Source organism: Sceloporus undulatus, chromosome 2, assembly GCF_019175285.1.
Source record: "Sceloporus undulatus isolate JIND9_A2432 ecotype Alabama chromosome 2, SceUnd_v1.1, whole genome shotgun sequence".
Taxonomy (NCBI): domain Eukaryota; kingdom Metazoa; phylum Chordata; class Lepidosauria; order Squamata; family Phrynosomatidae; genus Sceloporus; species Sceloporus undulatus.
This window is the reverse complement of record NC_056523.1, coordinates 214645383-214668357: the sequence shown is the minus strand read 5'-3', so window position 1 is coordinate 214668357 and position 22975 is coordinate 214645383. Positions and strand designations below refer to the sequence as shown.

The window sequence follows — 22975 nt, the reverse complement described above, 5'->3', positions numbered from 1 at the left end:
TCATGTTAATTTAAAATGCCACTGTAGGTAAAAAATGATTCTTTCACCTTTTAATTTTTGGCTTTCTTTTGCTATGTTGCATGAAGTTCTTTAGGTCAGTACTTTGGCTTGGTTTTGTTTTCCAAATTCACAGTGGCACAGGACATTGATGGCTATGCCCAAGAAAGTCAGATCTGCTGTGTGTTCTATTCTTACTGTGTTGAACGGTGTTAGATATGTGATTCTTTCTACTTCATTTCAGAATCAGCACAGAATATTATTGTACACTGCAGTCTTTAAGAGTTAAATGAAACCTTTACTCTGCAGTTCAAAGCCATATTATAACATCATATTACAGTTGCCTCTTTGTTTTCATGGGGATCCGCTCTGAACCCCCCACCCCCCGTGAAAACGAAAAATCACTAATATTCAAGCCCCATTGGCTTGAATGGCAACACACACCTGGGAACACCTGAGGGCACACACTCCATTTTGTCCCCCTCCATTTGCCCCCGCGAACAGCAAGGGACGCAGACTCCAAGCCTGTGAAAACAGAGAGGCAACTGTATATTGGGGTGAAGGAATGCTGTTGGAAACTTGGGAAAATTTGCTAAAAAAAATTAAAACATTTTCTTCAGCCATATTCCCTTTCCTCACAGCCATCTGGGTCTTAGTGGGTCTGATGCTCTAGGAATCAAATAAAGTGACTACAGACTGCAAAAATATGTCCCAAATAAAGAAGTCTTTGAAACTTTAACCGTTGTAATCTTCTAGAAAAAGCTATCTGGCCACCCAAATATTGTCCAGTTCTGCTCTGCAGCATCCATAGGAAAAGAAGAATCTGATACTGGGCAAGGGGAGTTTCTTCTGCTAACTGAGCTTTGTAGAGGTAAAATAATTACTTATGTGGACTGCTTATAACTGTCTTTCCTAATCTCATGCCTTCTAGATATGTTGAAGTATAGCTCCCCAATTCCCCATAGCTAGCTATCGGATTGTGTGGGTTGCAGGGGAATGGGTTGGGAAAGACTGCCATATATTTATATATACTGTATATACTCATGTTTAAGTCTAGAAATTTTACTCAAAAAATTGACCCAAAAACCTGAGTCGATTTATCCATGGGTCAGTCTACGTACTGCATCTGTTTTTAAAGAGGGAACCATCCCCTGGTGAAATGCAAGAGTGTAATCTGTCCTGGAAGCACAGACCCCCCCCCCCCCTTTCATCCATCCAGTTTATAGAGTGAACACAAACAATTATGTCTGCTGGAAGAACTTATTAAAGTTCTTTGTCATCGTTTTCCTTTGTTTCATCCTTTAGATCCTTTGTTACATTCACCTAAGTTTTACCCTCAGTTTATTCATGGATCATATCAAAATCCATACTTTTAGTCCCAAAACCCGCCCTTGAGTTATACGTGAGGTTGACTTATAAATGAATATATACGGTATATATGTACATCTACTTCCGTAAATCAGCCTAGCCAATTCTTTCTTGAGAGAAAACCATGAAGGGAATTGTCAAAATGAAAGCTTTTGTTGTTACTAAAGAGATTCGGTTGTCACCAAGTCCCTTCATACATGTAGTCTGCATCACATGCTCTCTTACTACTAGACAATCCCTTCATCCTGCTTTATATGTGTGTGTGTGTGTGTGTGTGTGTGTCACACATACACACTTTTTTCCCATTCTCAACAGCAGGAATAAGGGAATAATGTTGGCAGGAAAACATTTTGTCACAAAGGAATGAATATTAGCTGCTCTGCATTCCTTTTCTTTTGCGTTATTATGCTTTCCTCCCCTGAGATGGGATATTAATTAGGGCTGTGGGCTTTAATCGCTGCTTTAATTGCAGATTAAAAATTGTTCTCTAATTAATTGGTGTGACCGAGACTTAAGGGCCCACTGCTGTGCAGGTCATGCAGGCCTGATGGCTCATTTGTCTTTGTGCCAAACTGGAAAGGAAGGAACACTTAAACGATTTCTTGCAGAGCTTTTTCTTTTTGATTGGTTCCAAAGCAAGTAGATAATTTTTCATTTGAAGACATTAAGCCTTTTCTTTTTCTAAAAAGAAGCACAGGCTACTGAAGCTGGTAATGTGGAGTATTTGTCCTTCTGCATTTCCCCCCATTGGTCCAAAGCCATTGTTTGAAAGCTAAGTAAGAAATATTTTATAGTGCAGAGATTACTAGGAGCAGCATAGGAACACTTATTTGCAAATATAATGGTGCCAGACATACTGGTAGATTTGGGAATAAATTCAGAATGAGGCCAAGGAGAAAAACTTTTGGGATGAAGACTGACACTCCTGTTTTTCTGAGGTTCTTTTCTACTACCCAGTTATACCATTATGACTCCAGTTTAACTGTGACGGCAGCATTGCATGGAATCCAGAAATTTGTAGTTTGGGGGCATTTAGAATTCTATGCCCAAAGAACTCTAGTGCTTCACCATACTACAAACCCCAGGATTTCATAGGATGTCATCATAGGAGTTAAAAGTGGAATCATAATGCTATAATTGGTTGGCATAAAAGGGGCCAAGTGTCTGTCTTCCAGTGAGGTTGGGGGAGCTGCTATTGCTTCCCTCTGTGGAAAACCTCTGAGTTGGAGCTTGGGGTGGACCCAGTACCTCCCAAGGGAAATAGAAACTGTTTTTTCATTCCTTCTATTCTAGAGTAGTAGGTCGTGGCTTAAATTCTGTTATTAGTCTTGATTAGAGCAGGCCCATTGAATTGGAACTGGACTGGTTTTACCTATCTGTTGACTCACCACTGAGCAGTTGATTAATGTGTCTACTCTAGTTGGGACTAACCAACACAATGTCAACTGATGCATGTCAGTGCTGCTTCTCCCCTTTCCACCTTGTTCTGTGAAGGCAATTAAAAAAGCATCTGTTTTTAAGGGCACAGGGGGCCGTGCCTTTGCTGTTGCCAGTTTATCTTAAATTCTTGCTGCCTCTTTTCCTAATGTGTGTGATTCATCCATTAACAAGAATTTTGTGTTCACAGGGCAATTGGTGGAATTTTTAAAGAAAGCTGAATCCAAAGGACCCCTCTCATGTGATACGGTTCTCAAGATATTTTACCAGACATGCAGAGCGGTACAACATATGCACAAACAGAAGCCTCCAATTATTCATAGAGATCTAAAGGTACTGAATCTGAAGTTAGTTTAATGCTGGGACTGGCAACTATCTAAGATTAAGGGCTACAATTGTTCTGCTTTTAAAAAAATATTCAGGGGCTATTTTAGGCTCATGTGATGTCTTTAACTGTGAAGTAAACTTGAACCCACCCCCCACCCCAAATCTTTGGACCACCTTGTGGGGAGCAGAAAGTACTCTGTGGAGTGGATGTGGCCCATGGGCTGCACTTCCCCTCCCCTTTTCCATGCAATGAAGAGCATCACTAATTTCATGTTGAAACTTCAGCTGGAACTGAAGATAAAGGCAGGATTCTGGGCTAAAAAAAACATTAGTGCTAGTTAAAGTAATTGAAACCAATCAGACTTGAGTTAGCAAGCAAGAGGTCCCATTCATTTCAGTGGGCCACTCGAAATAGAGCTGGGGTTGGATTTGTGTCATTTTTGCTTAGGCAACCAATAGATGAATGTTTCTGTTAAAAACATTTTATTTGCTGGTCAGAATTTCTCCATTGGCAGCTGATTGGAGAAGCGAGTGTGCAAAGTTTAGGAAATTTTATTTATGATAAAGGTGTAGTATAACATGATGGGAACTCCAGAGTAAGATTTTGGTGTGCTGAGTAACATGAGCACTAATAATACATCCCGAGCATGGATTCTCTTCACTTGGTAGCAAAGAGATTGAGCTGTTTTGGTGCAATTACACCATAGAAAATCAGTGATTTAAGCATAGTAGAGAATCTTTGCTGTGGAATGTTTTTGTTGACTGTAAGTTCTGTGTAGGTTTCTCTGCTTGTGCCTAGTGTTGAAGATAAACCTTTATAAAGGAAGCTTTGGGGAAATGATGCTAGCAAGATAATCAGTACAAAAAAATTAAAAAGTCATCTTCTTAAATTTGATGGAATCTCAGAGGAACTCACAGTGCTGGAGGTCTCGCTTCTGTGAGATCCATGGCACCATAAATCCCAAGCTTGTGGAATTTGAATTTCTCTGGCTTGGCACATAAGAGGCCTGTGCATGTGACCCTGAGGCAGAGTTGGACCACTTGATATTACCATGACAGAATCCAGGATGCCCTTGTTGTCAGTAACTCTTGGAAATGTGGTAATATCTAACATGGAAGAGTAGAATTATGGCTATACTGTGTAATATGAGATGGATAGTCAAGAGTTAAAGATAGAATATAAAGTTTTCGTCTTTAGAATATTTTCTCCGAAGTATGATGTGCTTTGTGTAATTAAATTAGGGACAGACATGTCATATCTTTCTCTTGATAAATTGCCCAGTGTTCAAGTGGAAGCCTCTCACCACATCTGAGCACTTAAAAGAACTGGTGTCTGTTGAAAATTGCAGGGTAACATATATCATAATATTCCTATGCAAGCTTTTGTAAATTCGCCCTCTGGCTTTCTGTAAGTCTTGCAGTTTTTCGGAAAAAAGGCAAAGCACCATAACATCCATTTTTGTTCATCCCACCATCATACTTTCTTTACTGTTTCTAAGTGGAGTACCATCACTGAAGCTGTGAAATAAATATACTTAGCAGAGAACAAGCCCCACTGAATTTGGAGAGGCTTCAAAACTGAAATTCAAAAAGAGCAGTTCTAGGAATGTTTTCAAAAAAGCAACATGCTTAAGATTAATCACTCCATTAATCTTGATAGGGAACTAGAACAGTGGATCTCTCAAACTTTCTAGCCACTGGAGATTCTGAAATAATATTTTATGGGCAGAAACAGAAAAACTCAATTACATATATTTTGATTTTAGAGTGTGCTATTTCACTTACACACAATAAATCTTACATATTTAATTTAGTTTGAGAATTGATAAGAGTCGTATGCACTGAACACAAGATTATAAGCATAGATGAGTAGCTGTCTTCTTCAAAAAAAGATGAATGTGTATACTGACTGTATTCTTAAATAGCTGTCATCTTGTCTCTACAGATTGAAAATATGCTGATGAGTAACCAGGGGACCATTAAATTGTGTGACTTTGGCAGTGCAACAAACGTAGCACATTATCCAGATTACAACTGGACTGCCCAGAAAAGAGCAGCAGTTGAAGAGGAGGTGAGAAACCTGACGTTGTGTTGTATTTTAACATATTGTATCCTTTGGCTTTTAAAATAAACCTCAGTACATTTCTGGCCTAGTGAGATATTCTGATGGAAATCTTAAATAAAGGGAGTTGCTTTCCTTTGCGCTCTATTTAATATTCCCAAACTGAAGTTATAATAAGTAGTTTAGTAATTTTCACTGCCTTTGCCAACATTTCAAGAGAACCAGAGTTCTGCATTTGATTTTCAAGATACATTCTTAGCCAAGCTGCTTGCATTGCCTTGCCTTGTCTAATTAAGTTTCTGAAAAGAGTGTTGTCAAAGAACTTGAGTGTTTTTGGCAGGGACTGGTAGAATGGGAAGGACACATTGAGGTTAGTGAATAGTAGCCAAAAGGAAAGCTGTAGAGGTCACTAAAACACCTTCATCTTGATAGGAGGCTATATTATACTGTTGAAGCTTGTAAAAAAATCAAAACAGGGAGGAGGAATATGTGGTCCTCTACATGTTGTTGGCTTCAAGTTGTCATCCCTAGAGCTGATGGCACTTGCAGTCCAACAAAAATCTGGAGGAACACCTTTGTGCCAAGGTAGACCAACATAAAGTATTGTGGCAGGTGTCCATTCTTATGCATACAGAACCATGGATGATGCTATCTTACCTTTCTTCCAATGAAGAACCAACTGGGTACTGCTGGCACAGTAATTCAGAACCACCCTTGCCACTGAAGATTTAGGGTATAAGGATGAACACAATAGTGTGCCCTAGAATTAAAGGTGAGGTGGGGAAATGTTAACCTTTCAGATCATTTGGACAACAGCATCCAGTGTTACCATTGGCCATTCTGGAGAGGGTTGATTGAGTGCCTGATGGGCCAAAGTCTCCTATCCTTAGCTCCAGGGTATTGTCCCCAGTAAGGACAAAATTAGGAATGAGCACCTCCTTCCCATTTGTCTTCTTTTCTTCTGCCCTTGATTCCTAAAGCCACTGTCATTGCTGTAATTTTTAAGATTTTTGTTTTTTTCTGTAACATGGGGAATCACCCTTCAATGGTCCTTCATTTACATGTCTAATAATAAAAAATAATTTGAAAAATAACACTAGAAAGTCAAAAGCTGCTAAATTATTTGACTGATGCCAAACCAGGGTTGACATATTTCACTTGATTCTACCACCTCAAATACTAATACTATAATTATACATACTATTAATTTGTGTTGTAATTCAGTGAATTCAATACATTAATCATTGTATCCCCCCAACAGTGTTTCAGTTTTCTACCATTTCTATAGTATTTACAGTATGCTTTAGAGAGAACTAACAGAGTATTGTTTAAAGTGCTAGACTTTGAAAAGAGAGACCCACATTCAAATCCCTGTTTGTTTATGATATTTACCCATGTGTCCTTGTGCCATCACTATGTCTCATCAAGACAGGAACCATGTAAAGTGGCCATGTCCATTCGTACTGTGGTTCATCACCACCACCACCACTTATCATTCCCCTGCCCTTGTGCCAGATAGAATATCTCTATTCAGAAAAGCAGCTTGGAACATCAACTTCCCAGACAACCACACTCACCAAATTCACCGGCTGCACAAAATTAAGTGGGATTAGATATGGCAAAAACCACAATAAAATGTCACAGGAACCATTTAATACTGCCTATCCCAGGCAAAACATCTATATTCCAGGAAAGAACCCACAACACTAGCCACACCCACCCAATTCTTCAATTTCATAAGATTAGATGAGAGTGATGCAACGAGCATATAGAATCTGAATCGCTGATGCTCCAAAACTCCAGCCAGTAACACCTAGTAAACTGTGAAAGCAAGATTAACAACAACAACAACAATTGTATTAAAAACAGCCCATGATGATCCAGATAGCCATACCCACCAAATTCACCACACCAGAGATGTCACAAGAAGCACCAAAATTTGGCAAGAGCTACCTTCTTACATAAATCCATTTTGGGCTAAATAGAACATGGACCGGAACATTAACCTTTCAAGGAGCCTAGCCCACCAAATTCACACAAGACTACATGTAAGTGATGCAATAAGCCACAAAAATTCCACAGGAACCATCTTCCTATACTGTATCTATTTTGGGCAAAGGATCTCTAAATTGGAAAATGGCCAAGAATGCCAACTTTTCAAATAGCCATGTCCACTAAATTCACCAGTTGCACAAGACTAAAAGGAGCAGTGCCGGAAGCCACAAAAATTCCATAGGAACCATCTTCATGTGTCAATTCCTGGCAAAACATCTGTATTCTGGAAATCACAAACCTAATGCTTGTCACCTTAAAAGAATAACTACAGTATATAAGTTGATAGCCCATAGAGCATGATTGATTACAGTATGAGAACCCAGACAACTACGGATAAACATACATAAATAGAATGGGTTGGAAATTTTTCCTCAGAAAAATATTGTTCAGGAAGACTTTCCTACAAATACTCTATCCCACATCTGTGCTGAAAATGATTTATTTTTCTGATAGAGTAACGCTGTACTGTATAGAAATTAAATTTTAGTGAGGTTGAAGTGGGTGTCTGTGTTCTCAGTTACTTTCCAGGTATGTCTGGTCTTCTTTTATATGGATAAAAATAAATGAGTTCTGAAACTTTTACTTTGTTCCTGCAGATTACGAGGAACACAACGCCTATGTATCGGACTCCTGAAATAATAGATTTGTATTCCAATTTTCCAATTGATGAGAAACAGGATATATGGGTATGCATGTTTTTTGTGCCTCGAGTAGACTTTGTGAAATGTCTCCGAATATCACCTGTTTTTCATATTTACATATGTAGAATATTTTTAGTTCTTCCCTACCCTTTTGTTGAATTCCCCAGGCATCTTAACAGTAAACTGATAAAAACATATACACAACGTCATTGTGATAAAGATGAGTCATTTTATTAGAGCATGTTTAAAGTTACATGCTAAAAGTTGGGCAGTGAAGCTGCATGTGCCACTTTTGGGAACTGAAGGTATATGCCTAAGGAGAGTTTGGTGAGCAACAATAATGATTTGTCTGTCTATTTTATGAGGTGCTAATCCTGTCCAGAATGGAGGAGGAATAGCTCTGAAGGATACTTGTCAAGGTAGTGAGTAGTCCAAAACAGATGGCAGACTAGGCCTGGTTTCATGTTAAAACAAATATAAAGTGTTCTGAAAAAGACAATTAAAAAAGAACTGAAAGTGTAATATTAAATAAACACCATTTTTAAAAGCCAAGGAAAATAGGACAGATTTAATTTAGCTGGACACATGACACTCCAGTGGAAATCCCATCTCTCTAATTTTGGTCCCGTTACTCTGTTTGATGGCCTATTTGTCATATATAAAGCATTTAACTTTGGCAGTCCCCACAGCTCAAGAACAAGGTGGTCCACATTCACAGGCTTATATTCTAAAAGAAGGCACAGAAAAGGAAACATGGATGAAGGAGGTAGAAAACAAGCACGCTTGGAACACCAGTTTTTAAAGTTACATATTTCTTATAATGATGGGCTTGAATGATTTTACTAGGATAATGAAAGCACATGGATGAATCCAGTCAATCATTAAGTTGTAATATACTGCAATTTCCATTCAGGCAGTTGTGAGCTGCTTGTTTTCCCTTGCTCTTCTGGGTGTCAAAGAGAAGTTTATCACACTTCTCCATCTGTTGAGAAATCTGGAGAAAATGTAAAATGTTCAGATTCTCCTTAGAGCTTCTACAATAAGGGACAATATGAGTAACTAGGCCACGGTACAGACTGCCATAAAGCAGCATGCTGGTGCCAATTCAAGGGTTAGGAAGTGCGCACCAACCGCATGCTCCCTAACCCTAATACGTGCGGGCACCATAACAATGGCGGCGCCCTGTGTACACGGGCACCACTATTGTTATGTTAGTGCTGTGCGGCATCCGCACATTGCCGCATAGCTCTTACCTAACGAGTGCACCAATGGTGCACTTGTTATGCCATCCCTGCGGCTCAAAAAGAACCTGGGTTTTCCGGGTTCTTTTTCCTCCATAGGGAAGCTGCGCGGTCGGAGGCTGTGGCTTCCCTCTGGAGAAAATTAGGCTGCCGGCAGGCCACTCTTTTTGGGCAGTCTGTCCCTCGCCTGTGTTACTGTGTGGGTTATGTGTATGTTGCAGCTGATCTGGGAAGTAACTACATCTGTAAATCACTGTAGTTGTAGCTATCATTTCATATAGTTATCCATTCATTATTGGAAGGAGGAATTAATTCAAAATAACTAGGTCATAACTTTGTAATTTTCCCTTTCCAGCAATAGATGTGTAGCTGCATTGCAGTTTACATAACAAGAGCCTGGTTTGCCCTTTTTAGTGTAATTGTATCTTTTAAAGTACTTTTATTGTTCTGTGGCTGTATCATTGTAAAGGAGGCGTATGACATCCTTTTGAAGTAACTTTCTCAGCTCTGCGTTTTGGCATGTTACTGCTTCATCACTGGTGTTCACAGAAGTCTGAAAAGAGGTAGAATAAACTGCTGAGTGTGAGAGCAAGATGTGTGAACTAGTAGAATGGAAAATATATGATTGGGCTTCCATTGAACTTTGGATGGCAAACAAGTTTTAGTGGGTTTTCCCCCCTACTATGGGAAACCAAGGTACTGTTTCAGTGAATATCTTGGACACTGCAGCTTTTTCTAAACTCTTTGGACAGGACCAGGTTATCAGGAGAAATAAAATAATTGTTCCCATTCTTGATACAATTTAACTTGGAAGCATTTACATTTTTGATTTCTTGTCCTTTTTCTCTTTTCTTCTGTTTTGCTGTTATCTCTTCTCAGGCTTTGGGTTGCATCCTCTACTTGCTCTGCTTTAGGCAACATCCATTTGAAGATGGTGCTAAGCTTCGAATAGTCAACGGGAAATATTCCATCCCACAAAATGACACAAGATATACTGTGTTTCATGACCTCATTTGTAAGTTTCTTAACAGAGAGAAGAATTCCTGAATGTGAGCTAGTATTGTTTCTTTTTAGTAGAAGTTTAAAGTGTGAATTTTTGGTTTCCTTTAAAAAATATGTATGTCTTTTTTCCAATTTTTTAAAATACATGTTATTTCATGGAAGTGATAGTATATGAATAGGCAAAAGAAGATTCATGTGGAAAGGTAGAAATGCTGAGTTTTACTGATCCCATCTTTTTAATATTTTAATCTTGTAAGTCGCCTCGATTGCATTTTGTAGAGAGGCGTGATATAAATAATAATAATAATAATAATAATAATAATAATAATAATAATTAGGCATATGGCTTGATCCTAGTCCTTTTCTAAATTTGATGTTTCATGACTGTTGATCATGAGAGTAAACTAGGGGGCACCAGCCACATCTTTATTTGTAAATTAATTTATACAGTCATAATCTTTATGTTATCCATATTTTTAGCCATCTTTAAAGTTTCTAGCTGACTTGTAGGATCAAAATTGTGGAGGAAACAATGGGCTCTTCCTAGATGTTGGTCTAAGTATTTTTTTTCCTTAATTTTTGAAATTTTCATAGGTTCTACTTTGAAAGTGAATCCAGAAGAGAGATTATCTATTACTGAGCTTGTAAATCAACTGCAAGAAATTGCAGCTGCAAGGAATGTAAACCCAAAGTCTCCCATCACAGAGGTAACTGACAATACTGAGCAAAATCCAGTGTTTGGACTCCTTTGCATTTTAAAAACCTCTTTCCTCCAAAGATACAAGGATAGCATACAAAGATTTCCTTTTCAGGTATAAGGAAAGCAAGCAGTAGATGGTATAGAGCACTGCCTGCTTTAATATTAATAATAATATTCAGCTTGTACATTTTAATCATTTCTGAAGTGCTTGATCTGTAAGCACTTCAAAATAAATCATGATTTTTAACAATTTCTGCCATAGGCTTACAGTGTACCAAATAGGTTTATAAAGTGGTTGAGGTTGCACAGGAAGAATGTGGACTGTGAAAGATGAGGAAGGAGCAGGTAAATTAAAGCAATTTATTGAGCTTGTGATTGAGGGCCAAGTAGATAGGGGAACTGCTTCCATTGGGATTAAGAGTTTAAACTACAGTCTTCAGCCTTTTCAGGCCCTGCTCCACCATGAACCTGGCTCCACCATCATGTATTTTGGCACTTATTACTCTGTATGTCACCCTTCCAATTATCTGTAAGACAGGGGTGAAAATTTGTGATCCAGTTTAGACCAACAGTTCCCATCAGCATAGCTGATGATGAAGGATTATCAGAATTGCAGTCCAAAAACATTTGGAGGACCCCAGATCCCCACCACTAAGTTGTCTCTTCCACTTAGTGGCTGCAAGTATTGACAATGCAGGATGCTGGACTAGGATTTGAAAGATCAAAATTCCCATCAGGCTGTGAAACCTTAGGGAAATCACACTCTCTCAGCCTGACCCACCACACAGGGTTGTTATGAGAACAGAGGTGAGCTGAGTGGAGGAAAGTCAAGATGTACATGTGACAAATAATAAATATACAATTCATACTTCCTATAAGTAGGAAATTGGTAAAGGAAAAGAGGTCTAAGAAGGTTCTAGGGCTAGCTTTGAGACGAGTACGTTTCAGGATAAGCTTTCATGAACTCCGTTCCACTTTATGAGATGCAGCATCTGATGGAAACATGCTTCCAATGTCATTCGTCCTATATTTTTCACTCATAACTGTGTTTTTTGAAGCGGTGTGTGCTATTATTGGTTCAAAAACAATAACAATAGAGTGATCTGTGTATTCTGACTGAGCAGTGGCCTCAGCTATTTGTACTTTTTATAGTGGGTGTGTGAGAAAGATATGAAAGAGAGAAATGTACAAGAGTTGATATTGAAATTTTTCCTCAGCTTCTTGAGCAAAACGGAGGTTATGGAAACAATGCTCAGCCTAGGCCATCTTCAGCTCTGGTTCCACAGAACTCAAAACCTGTAGGACAACTCAACAACATATATAATGCAGGTATGTTGCTGAATAAATTTTCTGTTTCAAAGCCATTGTTGCATCAGATACGCAGCATACAGATCTTTATTAGTAAAATGTAATATATACAGCAGCACTTTGGCTACCTGAAAAAACATTATCTGTTAGACACTGGAAACTGAGTGCTTTATCTGTTGCTCATGATGGACTAATCAGAGTCCTTTATACAGTTGTCCCTCCATATCCGCGGACTTGCAATTCATGGTTTTGATTATTTGCGAATTGCAAGTCCGCTGGACAACTCCCCCCTCCCCTCCCCCCTACCTTATTGAGGCAAGGCCATGGCTGGCGCAGGCTTCTTTGTGCTGGCGCGGCCTTGCCTTGGCCAGAGCACTGCTGTGTTGGGTGGAAGAATGGCCACACAGGCTGAAGGAAAGCTGCGCCACAGCCAAGGTCTTACTTCAGCTGGCATGGTGTTCCTCCAACTGGTGTGGCCTTTATCTGGCTGGCGCAGCCTTGCCTTGGCAGAAGTAAGGCTGTGGTTGCCAGGAAAATGGCTGTGCTGGTCAGAGCAAGGCCACACTGGCCTAAGGAAGGCCTTGCCTTAGCCGGAACAGTGTTCTTCTGGCCGGCGTGTCTTTGCCTTGGCAGCAGCACTAGCACAAAGAAGCCTGCGCTGGCCAAAGCAAGGCCTTCCTTTGGCTGGAGCAGTCTTCTTCCTGCCGGCATGACATTTTTTCCGGCTGGTGCAGCCTTGCTTCAGCAGGAGCAAGCCTGCACTGGCAGGAAGAAAGCCTTGCCACGTCTGCTGCAGGCTTTTTCATGCCAGTGCAGCCTTGCCTCCGCAAGAGGAAGACTGTGCTGGCTGGGAGAACGGCTGTGCTGGCATCAGGAAGGCCGCATCAACCAGAGAAAGACTGCTCCAGCTGAGGCAAGGCCTTCCTTAGTCCTTAGGCGGTGCTCTGGTCAAGCCAAGGCTGCGCCAGCATGAAGAAGCCCATGCCGGCCAAGGCCTTGCCTCAATAAGGTAAGGAGGGACGGAGGGAAGGGGGAGGGAGGATACTCAAATTCCCATTGTTCCCAATGGCGACACACCATTGGGGACAATGGGACTTGAATATCCGTGAAATTTTGAATTCGCGGAGTCCCCAGAACAGATCCCCCGCAAAGTTGGAGGGATGACTGTATAACTTTAGAATGTGCAAAGTAGATTAGAAATCAGATTGTGCTTATTGTTTGTTGTGTCCAGAAATGAAAATGCATGTGGTCTTCTAGAATATTTTTGACCTGTAACTCCCATGAGTTATTGCTACTCGGTAAGCTGTTTAGGATCGCCAGAAGTTGGATTCTCATGACATGTAGAGAGCAACTACAAGTTAACTTCTGTAGCAGTTGGCAACAGCTCTGCAGTATTTCAGAGGAATGTTTGCTTCATAATGGAATAAGCCTTCATGATGAAGCTTATGAACTTAAAAAGATGCCATTTTTAAGAACATTGCTACAGTTAGTACAGAAGGAATGCTAAGGGTGAAATGCTTTGGTTTATAATCCTGTGTTCTTGGTTTTAGGCATGACTGTAGCAGAATGTGACCAGACCTATGCAGGGTTCTTTGATATTCTTAGGGGTGGAACAGAGAGGTTTTTAACAAATATCAAGGACACATCTTCGAAAGTGATTCAGTCTGTGGCCAAGTAAGTAAAGAGAATGTAAATTCACTATCATGGTTTACTTTTCTGATTTGAATTCAACTTATTGTGTTACTTTGTGTGTGCATTTTATTTTATTTTGGTTTTTCCCCTCAAACCGAACTGCTAATCTTTTCTTAATTTTGTAGAAAAGTAGATAAGCAATTCAGTTGAGATCAGTTGGCAAATCCTCACTTTCAACCAGATGTTGTTTTTTTTAATAGGGAACATTTGCAGCATGGCAGTTTCAATTGATTGCCTTCCTCTATTTGTAAACAGTAAATGTCTGAAGGCAGAGAAGCTGCCATTGCTGAGTCTGATGAATTCATAACATTATGGGGGAGGAGAGTTGTAAATTTGTGGTGTAGTTCTGAGGTGGTGTACAGCAAGCATGGAGTTCTGAAGTGGTGTACAACAAGCTTGGGCTCAGACCAGATTTGCTAGCCTGGTTGATCTATCTGGCTCACAGAACTTAGGAATGAGGTCCATCATTTCCAAGTCTGTCATGATGAAACCCCACTTTAGAACAAGTGATCAGTGAGCTTGAGGCTGTGGGTCATTAGCTTGCCTCTTGCCTCACCTGCTCTGCATTAGACATGCAAAGGAGAAGTGAAGCTAGGTGCGTCTTAACTGGCTGAATTGAGACTGTGGCTGAATCTAAGGTTTGGGACTTGTCTGTTGCCTTAAAGTGCCATAAGATCCACTTTGCTTCCTCTCTGTTGTTGCTGTGTGGGGAAGTTGAAGGAGGATTGCGACATTGGAGGAATAAGTTGGAGAACTTTTAAACAGCACTTTGGCCAAAAACAGGGCAGGGCTTTAACTCCTGACGTTATCCAGTTCACTGGAGGTATTTAGAACTGGAAGAACATGGTCGCATCACCTTCTATCATGAATACTGTAAAGCCACAAGAGATATGCACCTGTGATACCGGAATTAAAAATGTAATTACTGGCACATATAGGCCTGAATCTTATTAGTTCCAACTAGATTTGACCGATTTATAATGGATTTCATCTCCAAACTGCCCCCACAGTTTCAACCCTTGGGTTACTGTTCATCACCTTGCCTCCCTCAAGATCTCTTCCTGGATTGGGTACGGGCCTGAAAGTGTTTCCTATATGGGCCACAGATGTGCTGTTCTGTGGGTTCACTGTGATACGTGTGACCAGACTCTCTATCAAAACTTAACAGGAATGGCCAGACACAGTTACAAAAAGAACAAAGAGAAGTTTATTAATGCATAGTCAGATCACTCATTAATCCCTGAACTGTTTAGTTATTCACAGCTCCTCAAGTTCCTATTCAGTTCTTCCCCCTGATTGTCACCAGGAGTTTGAGCGAGTTCCTGCAAACAATAAAAAGTAGCCAGTGAAATGAATTGCCATCATGATCTCTTCTACCTGTTGCTAGTTGATCGGGTTGATCAGTATAATGTGCCTCTTGCTCCTGAAATGGATTACACGCTCTACTGAAATGGATTACAGAGAAAGAAGATTCTTGGCATCAGGCATTCAGCCAGCAAGCATAGAGAAGTTCATGTTAATTACTCTGTAGTAATTATGAGATCAGAGTTAAATTAACCAATCACAAATCATGTCACATGCATACTTCTCATGATTCATTTTTATGGGTTACAGTAAGCCAAGATAAAGCACAGAGCCTTTTAGGCCAGGAGTGGGTCAGTTGGCCTTCTGTCTTCCTCCTTGTTAGACATTTGGGGCTTGCATGCTAGCTGCTGTATTCTGTCAGAGAGAAACCCCTTTGGGATGGACTGGCACTGTTTCTTTCAAGCGGAGTCTATCTTTGGCAAGGTGAAATATTTGGCACTTCAGTTAAGATCCTTTTGAGGCCTTGTGGTCCATGTGTAGATGGACTTGTATAGAGAACATGGGCAATTTGGCAGTGATGGGCTCTGCAAGGACTCTGCAATGCCCAGCTAAAACAGCCTCTTACATCTGCTAAATATGTTGATTTGGGTTAGGTTCTCAATCATAGAATAATTATAGGAATGAGGTCCATCATTTCAAAGTCTGTCATGTATTTTGTCTGTATACTCAAAGTAGCTTGGAGTTTGTAGCTTCTTAGTACAATGTGCCCTTAGTATCCACTGGGATTTGTTTCCAAAATCCACCATGGATATTAAAATCCATGGGTGCTTAAGTCTCATTTTAAACAGTAGCATCGTAAAATGGTATCACTTATATAAAATGGCAAAATCAAGCTTTGGTTTTTTTTTTTGAATTTATATGTTTTTGAGTATTTTCAAGTCATGGATGGTTGAATCTGTGAATACAGAGGATCAACTGTAGCTGTTCCTCTTCAGACAATGAAGGGAGTTAAAAAAATACATAACATTCTTGGGTTTATCTAAAATAGGTTTTGGTTAATGTGGAACATGATTAATGGGAACTTAAGATAGAAATCACAATTTCCAAATTATTACACTGGTTTAATTTATAGGGAAAGATGGATTAGACTCATAGGAAAGAGATGTAAACATTAGAGGAAGAAACGTCAATGATTTGAGGTATGCAAATAATACCATTCTGCTAGCAGAAAATACCAGACGTGGAATGACCATTGAGGAAAGCCAAGGAAGAAAGTGCAAAGGAAGTTGAACATTAAGAAAACAAAGAATAATGACCCCAAATTATCAATACTAATTTTCAAGTAGACTGTGAACACATTGAGATAGTGAAATATTTTGCTTTACCGTCATAGATCTGGTCAGGAAATTGCAGAAAAATTGCTTCAGAAGGAAAAAAGAGAAAATCATATTCTTTTCTGAGGCTTCTCCCCAGATTTTCACATCTTTACTCCCAACATGTAGCAAGTTTCCCCCCCCCCCTCTTGGGCCAATAGAATTCTAATTGTTTGTTCCTGTATGTGGAATGAATTGGTTGAATTGCTGTTTATTTTATACAGTGGGCCTTTGGTATCTGCTGACGTTTGGTTCTCATGGATATCAAAATCTTTGGATGCTCAATTTCCATGATATACAGTGGTATAGTAAAAATGCTCCTTATATAAAGTTACAAAATCAAGGTTTGCTTTTTCTATTTTGGGGGTGGTGGTGATGGATTTTTTCAAGCTGTGGATGGTTGAATCTGTGGATACAGAGGGCTAACTGTAGATGCAAAAAAATAAATAAATCAGTAGATGATGCTTTTTGTTTGGTTCATGTCATAACGGTATTTTCAAAAGTTGCTATGATGCAAAGGCTTTGTTTTGGAGGGAGCAGGAAGCAATATGTGTTTGTGGAAAGTAGATTGTTTGGAGAGGGATTCCCCCTCTCTCTTTTGCATCATGATTTTGTTTATGATGTTTATTTCCTTGCTCATTTCTCCCCATCAACTTTCATCATTCCATACCCACGTTTCTTAGCAGTCCAAGGTAAATGTACATAAATATGTCAGTATGTGTTCTCTATGTTGCATGGATTGTTTTGACTTAACTCCTTAGTGTTAACACGCTGACTACTCAGAAGTTTTTGAACTCTCAAGTTGTACATTGAAGATGACTTATTAGCATTGGCTTCTAACTCACATACATTTGTAGAGCTATCATACTATGAATGAAGATATTGTCCTGTAAAATTACATTATTCTTAAGTATCAAATCTTTGTGTAATAGTCCTCACACATGTATAACTTCAGAGTTTCTTTCCTGTGTTAATTCACTGAATTGCTCTATCTTTCCTATTTTTACTATCTTTTCTTCCCTTTTAATAGGAAAGCAATATGTGGGGAAAGTAGATTGCTTCTGTTGCACAGAGGTATCACATTTGTGCATTAATTGTTAAGGGTTGGGAAAGTGAATATACTTCTGGGTGGCATATGATGAGACTGCATAGCTGAAGTTCTATTTAGAAATTGCAAAATTAAAATAATATGCATTTTGAAATACTCACTTTGTGTAATAATATCACATTTAAATGAGTTAGGACCAGCTCTCATGAAGAGCTCTTTATATTGGCTGATATATTATCAGCTCTTTAGCCAGTGAGTTTCAGTGTCCAGTGCCCCTGCCAAGATTCACCTTAGTTTCTTGAAATACGTGAATGAGGATGCCTCTTTAGCCATCAAAAACCTTAAGACCTTCAAAAATTCTGTAGAGGTGTTTAAAAGAGATACTATCCTATCTCTGTTGTGTAGAATAGGAGTGGCCAAATGGTAGCCCAAGGGCCACATCATACCCCTGATTTGATTCTGTATGGTGGCCAGTTTGCACCAGAATAAACCAGGATGTGCTTAACTGGACATAATTACTCTTTATATTTTCTTGCTGAGACAAAGGGGCTAGTTATGCCCATGTTTTGACATTACCCATATTCCTTCCAGTGTTAAATAAAAGGATGTCCTAGATTCACTAGGAGTTCTTTAGGGACGCATAAAGCAACAACATGCTCTGAATTAATTGTGGAAGTTGTATGTGTTGAGAGTTTTGAGGTTCAAGTTTGTTCTGGGCATAGGATGTTCTAAGTATCTGAAGACACAAACACTTTGGCCAGGATCATGGAATGGTTTGAGTGCTGGACTATGACTCTAGAGAACAGGGTGAGAATCCCCACTTGGCCATGAAACCCATGTGTGACCCTGGCAAGTCACACCTCCTCAAACTCAGAGGATGACGGGAAACTCCCTCTGAAGAAATTGAAGAAGAAAAACTGCAAAGGTTTGGTACATGTCAGAAAAGATTGAAGAAAAAAACAAAAAAGTAAGCTACATGTGAACATGATTTATGCCAACGGTAGCATCACTTCTAATGACCTAGACTTGTGGTTTCAAATTGTCCTTCGGACAATTGGGTTTCTATACCAAACCCCAGCCGTAAATGGCCCATAGTCAGCGATACTGGGAACTGAAGTCCAAAACATGGGGACAGGGATGAGAAGCATGGTCTAGACCAGTGGTCCCCAAACTGTGCCCTTTAGAGATTTTGGACTCCAACTCCCAGAATCCTCTGCCATGTTGGCCAATAGTCTGGGATTCTGGGAGTTGAAGTCCAAAATCCATTGAAGAGCACCGTTTGGGAACCACTGGCCTCGACAACCATTTTGCCAAACAGTGTCAGTTTATAAAATGATTGCACTCCCCTTGGATGATAATGCCACGCAGGGTAATATTAAATAGAGTCACACTCATGTGCTTTAACTAAATTGGGCACACTCAAGGAAGGTTTCATACCTAGCCTTTTCCCTGGGCAGTCAGTTAACTATATCAGATGGCACAGTTTCAGACTGAGAGACATAAACTTTGATGTTTACTCCAAAGTCATTTGAAGTAAGAATTTCATCAAGTTTACTATTGAAGATCACATGAGAGTGGTGTGACATATTGAACATGCACCTCTGTAAAATCTGTTAAAGATAGCTTATGATAGCTACACAGAGTGCTTGCATCATAAATAATGGGCCCAGGGATCCACATATTTTTCATCATGGTTAGCTATTTTATATTTTGAATATTAATAATATGAACATATTAATGGTGTAGTCACTACCATTCCTCATCTGTTTTCTGGTTCTCTGATATGTACAGTCATATAATGGGAATTGTGGCTGTTACCTGACTCCAGAAGTATTTAGGTTCATCTAGCTCATCACTTTACTTTATACCAGACTTTGGAGTTGCTAGGAAGCAGCAGGACAGGTTCTTGTTGCTTATTACATTTAGTGAATCCAATGAATTCAAACCGCACATTTCTCAAATTTGTTGCAAATGGTGGAGAATTCAGGGCTGGAATGGAATCTCCCTCCTGGCATGAAGTGAGACACAACTTTATGGTTGCCAATAGCCACTTTGGTGAGCAAAATTTGTGAGCTCCTGGATAGTTGTAGAGAAGTATGTAAGTTGGGTTTCTTTTTTTAGAACCTGTCTCGCTAGAAAATGAGATTCAATGTATAAATTTCTTAATTTTCAGATAGGGAAATTTTGTTTTCTGATCCAAAAACATCTAGAGTAGCACTGTAGTAATGATATATACCTCTAAAAGGATAATTTTGGGGAAAATTGGTCATTGAATGGTATTCTAAGGAGAGCTGTCCATAATCAAAACTTTTCTTCAATATGTGCTCAAGAAGAAGTAAGCTGTAACAGGCCTGAGAGAGCAAGACAGGTTTTAAGTCTTGTTGAAAAGATGGAAAGGAAATGTTGCAATGTACAAGAAGACAAACAGATCAGAAAAAAAACCCAGAACTTTCTTGATATGGCACTGAGACAGAATGTTATTACTTTACAAAGGAAGTGCTCTTTTCTTCAGACATGGGAAAATTTACTGAACTTGTCAAACTAACAGCAATTTGGTATTCTTGTCAGAAGCCCATTCTTGTTGAAAATATTTAGTGAAAACAGCAGTATCAGTTTCAAAGAGTAATGGAACAGAAAACCTGGGCTGACCAAGGGTCCTCTGACACTAGTACTATAATTCCATTTTAACTGCTGTGGCTGCATGCTGTGAAATGTTAAGATTTGTAGTTTGGTGAGGTACTGGAGCTCTCTAAGTACCCATCCCTAAACTGCAAATCCCAGGATGCCACAGGATGTTGCCATGGCAGTTAAAGTGAAATCGTGGTGCTATAATTTGTCTACTGTGAAAGGGCCCCAGGTGATCTATGCAGTTGACAGAATCACAGGGCAACTTTTTTCCCTCTCTTGTAATTACAAGTGAAGAAGATGTTTGGGAACACTCCTTCTTTGCACAGTTCCCCATCCATCTGGGAAGGGACTTGGCTACAACTATCATCCCTAATAGACTAATTTCTATTATGTTGGGACTCAGGTTTATTTTTTCCTGGAATACAGGAACGCGCCCTATTACATTTCAACAATTATAGATTTGAACTCTGTAAGACAGGAAGGATTCTGTGTCATTCTGTAAAATGTACCTCTGCTTTGATGTACTGATCTTTAGATCAAGCCTTGGCTTTAGGGCTTTTGTTAAAGAAAGGGAGGAACTCTTTGCCTAGGAGTGGTGGTTTTGATTATACATGCAAGGGAAACACAATATGCTTCTGTGTAGCTTGGTAGTAGCATAAATCCTAACACAGGAATGCTTTAAATAGTTTCAAGTGTGGTGATAGACTGAAGTCTTGTGTTTCATTTTCTCTCTTTACAGCATTTCATTAATGGCACTCTCTCTGTCTTTCAAACTGTAAATGCACTTACCTTTTCCAAAGAGTCTAAATGGTATCTGTGCTCATCTAGTTTAACCTATTTCTGTGTAGCTTATCTTACTTATTTTTACTATCTACTGCTGTATTATATTGGTCGATTGTCTTCTGTTTGGGATCTTATACATTTCTTTTTGTGCTAATCCCTGCAAGTAAAGTTTACCTTCTTTTAATTAACAAAGTTTGATACTTCTGTAGTGACTCTTTCAAATATGTTCATTACTTTGAAAAACCATTAACTTATCTGGGAGTGTAGCTTCTAGTCATGTCTTTGTGAAGGTATACCTCATAAGGCTGTATCTGTTTCATGGGAGCTCAACATTCACTTGTTGCAGGTTTTTAAAATCAGTTTTTATTAAAAAAAATGTTATGGCCATTTGAAATCATGTAGGTAATACTCGGTGAGTAATAATAATAATAATAATAATAATAATAACAATAATAATGGAGATGCTGAATTTCAGTGTCCATTAGATGAGTAGCCTCTTACTTCACTTACACTGCTAGCCTCTTACTTTACTTCCAGTCTTCCAAAACCAGAATAAGCTATGCCAGTGATGGCGAACCTATGGCACTCTGAGCCCTCTCTGTGGGCACACGCTCAAGTCACTCCAGCACAGAGTTCACAAGTTTGTTACTAGAAAGACAGAGGAATGTGGCACTTTGTGATAAATAAGTGGGGTTTGGGTTGCAATTTGGGCACTCGGTCTGAAAAAGGTTCGCCATCACTGAGCTATGCAAAATAAGAATGATGGCTCAGCTTTGCATGCCTTACTGTGTACTAATAAAATGAGGGAGGAAGACACAGTTAGCACCCAGAAAAACGCTCTCTGTTTTGGGCCACAACTCTCAGAAAACCCAGCTGGGACAGGCTGTGATAAAGGACTGTAGGGTTCTAATTTTTCATTCAAAATAATGGCAGGGCCAAAGGTTCCTACCCTGTGTATGCACCTACACATAACCTACCCAATTTGTTCATTGCCAGATCTTGCCGATCTCTATACTGAGACAGTATTGATAGTGGGGAAATAACATGTTAATCTCATCCTTGAATTTGACCTTAGGAATGGAAGATCTCTAACTTGCTCACCATCTGAAGCAACATACTCATTGACATCCATAGTACAAAAACTACAGGCAAGGGGCATATTTGGGGCAGAGATGGCACTAATATAGTGGACCCTTGTTATATGCTGGGGTTTGGTTCCAAGATCCCCTGTGTATAACAAAATCTGTGGATGCTCAAGTCCCATAAAATATAATGACATAGCAAAATAGTGTCCCTTATAAAAATGGAAAATCAAGGTTTGATATTAGAAATTTATACTTTTTTGGAAAATTTTAAAACCGTGGATGCTTGAATCAGTGTATAAAAAATCCATGTATAAGAAGGGCCAATTGTACTTCACATAGTGTTCTATGGCTTCTTTTCCAGTTGGCTGAAGGAGTTAGACTATTGATTCAGCCCTTTGCTATTGACTCTTAGTAATACAGGTTGAGCCTCCCTTATCCGAAATGCTTGGGACCAGAAGTGTTTTGGATTTCGGATTTTTTTAGGATTTTGGAATATTTGCATATACATGATGAGATACCTTGGAGATGGGACCCAAGTCTAAACATGAAATGCATTTATGTTTTATATACACATTATACACATAGCCAGAAGGTAATTTTATGCACAATATTTAAAATAATTTTGTGCACGAAACAAAGTTTGTGTACATTGAACCATCAAAAAGTAAACATTTCGCTATCTGAACCACCCATGTGGATAATTCTGGTTTTTGGAGTATTTTGGAATAAGGGATAAGGGATACTAAAACTGTACTGAGGGTTTATTATGTCATGCAGAGACTGTAGGCTGTGTTTACCCCACTTTGCCCAGTTAACGAAGCCTCTTTCACTACCGTGGCTTGAAGTCTTTGGGAATGTTGCAGTGACCCTTTAAAGAATTTAAGCTTTTAATCTCCTGAATTCCTTCATGTAGACTATTGAAA

At 39.3% G+C, this 22975-nt stretch overlaps 1 protein-coding gene across 4 annotated transcripts in view; it reads left to right on the top strand.

Annotated features, from left to right (window-relative positions):
• GAK (cyclin G associated kinase) overlaps positions 1-22975 on the top strand; it is a 116999-nt gene that overhangs the window by 46857 nt on the left and 47167 nt on the right. For 2 of the 4 annotated variants that reach the window (XM_042449596.1, XM_042449593.1), the window contains 9 exons: positions 754-868; positions 2993-3135; positions 5075-5200; positions 7843-7932; positions 10008-10143; positions 10725-10837; positions 12048-12159; positions 13689-13812; positions 17192-17200. In XM_042449596.1, the coding sequence (XP_042305530.1) occupies positions 754-868; positions 2993-3135; positions 5075-5200; positions 7843-7932; positions 10008-10143; positions 10725-10837; positions 12048-12159; positions 13689-13812; positions 17192-17200 (968 nt within the window). The remainder of the gene's footprint in view (positions 1-753; positions 869-2992; positions 3136-5074; positions 5201-7842; positions 7933-10007; positions 10144-10724; positions 10838-12047; positions 12160-13688; positions 13813-17191; positions 17201-22975) is intronic. The other 2 variants (XM_042449594.1, XM_042449595.1) reach the window with 2 other exon arrangements.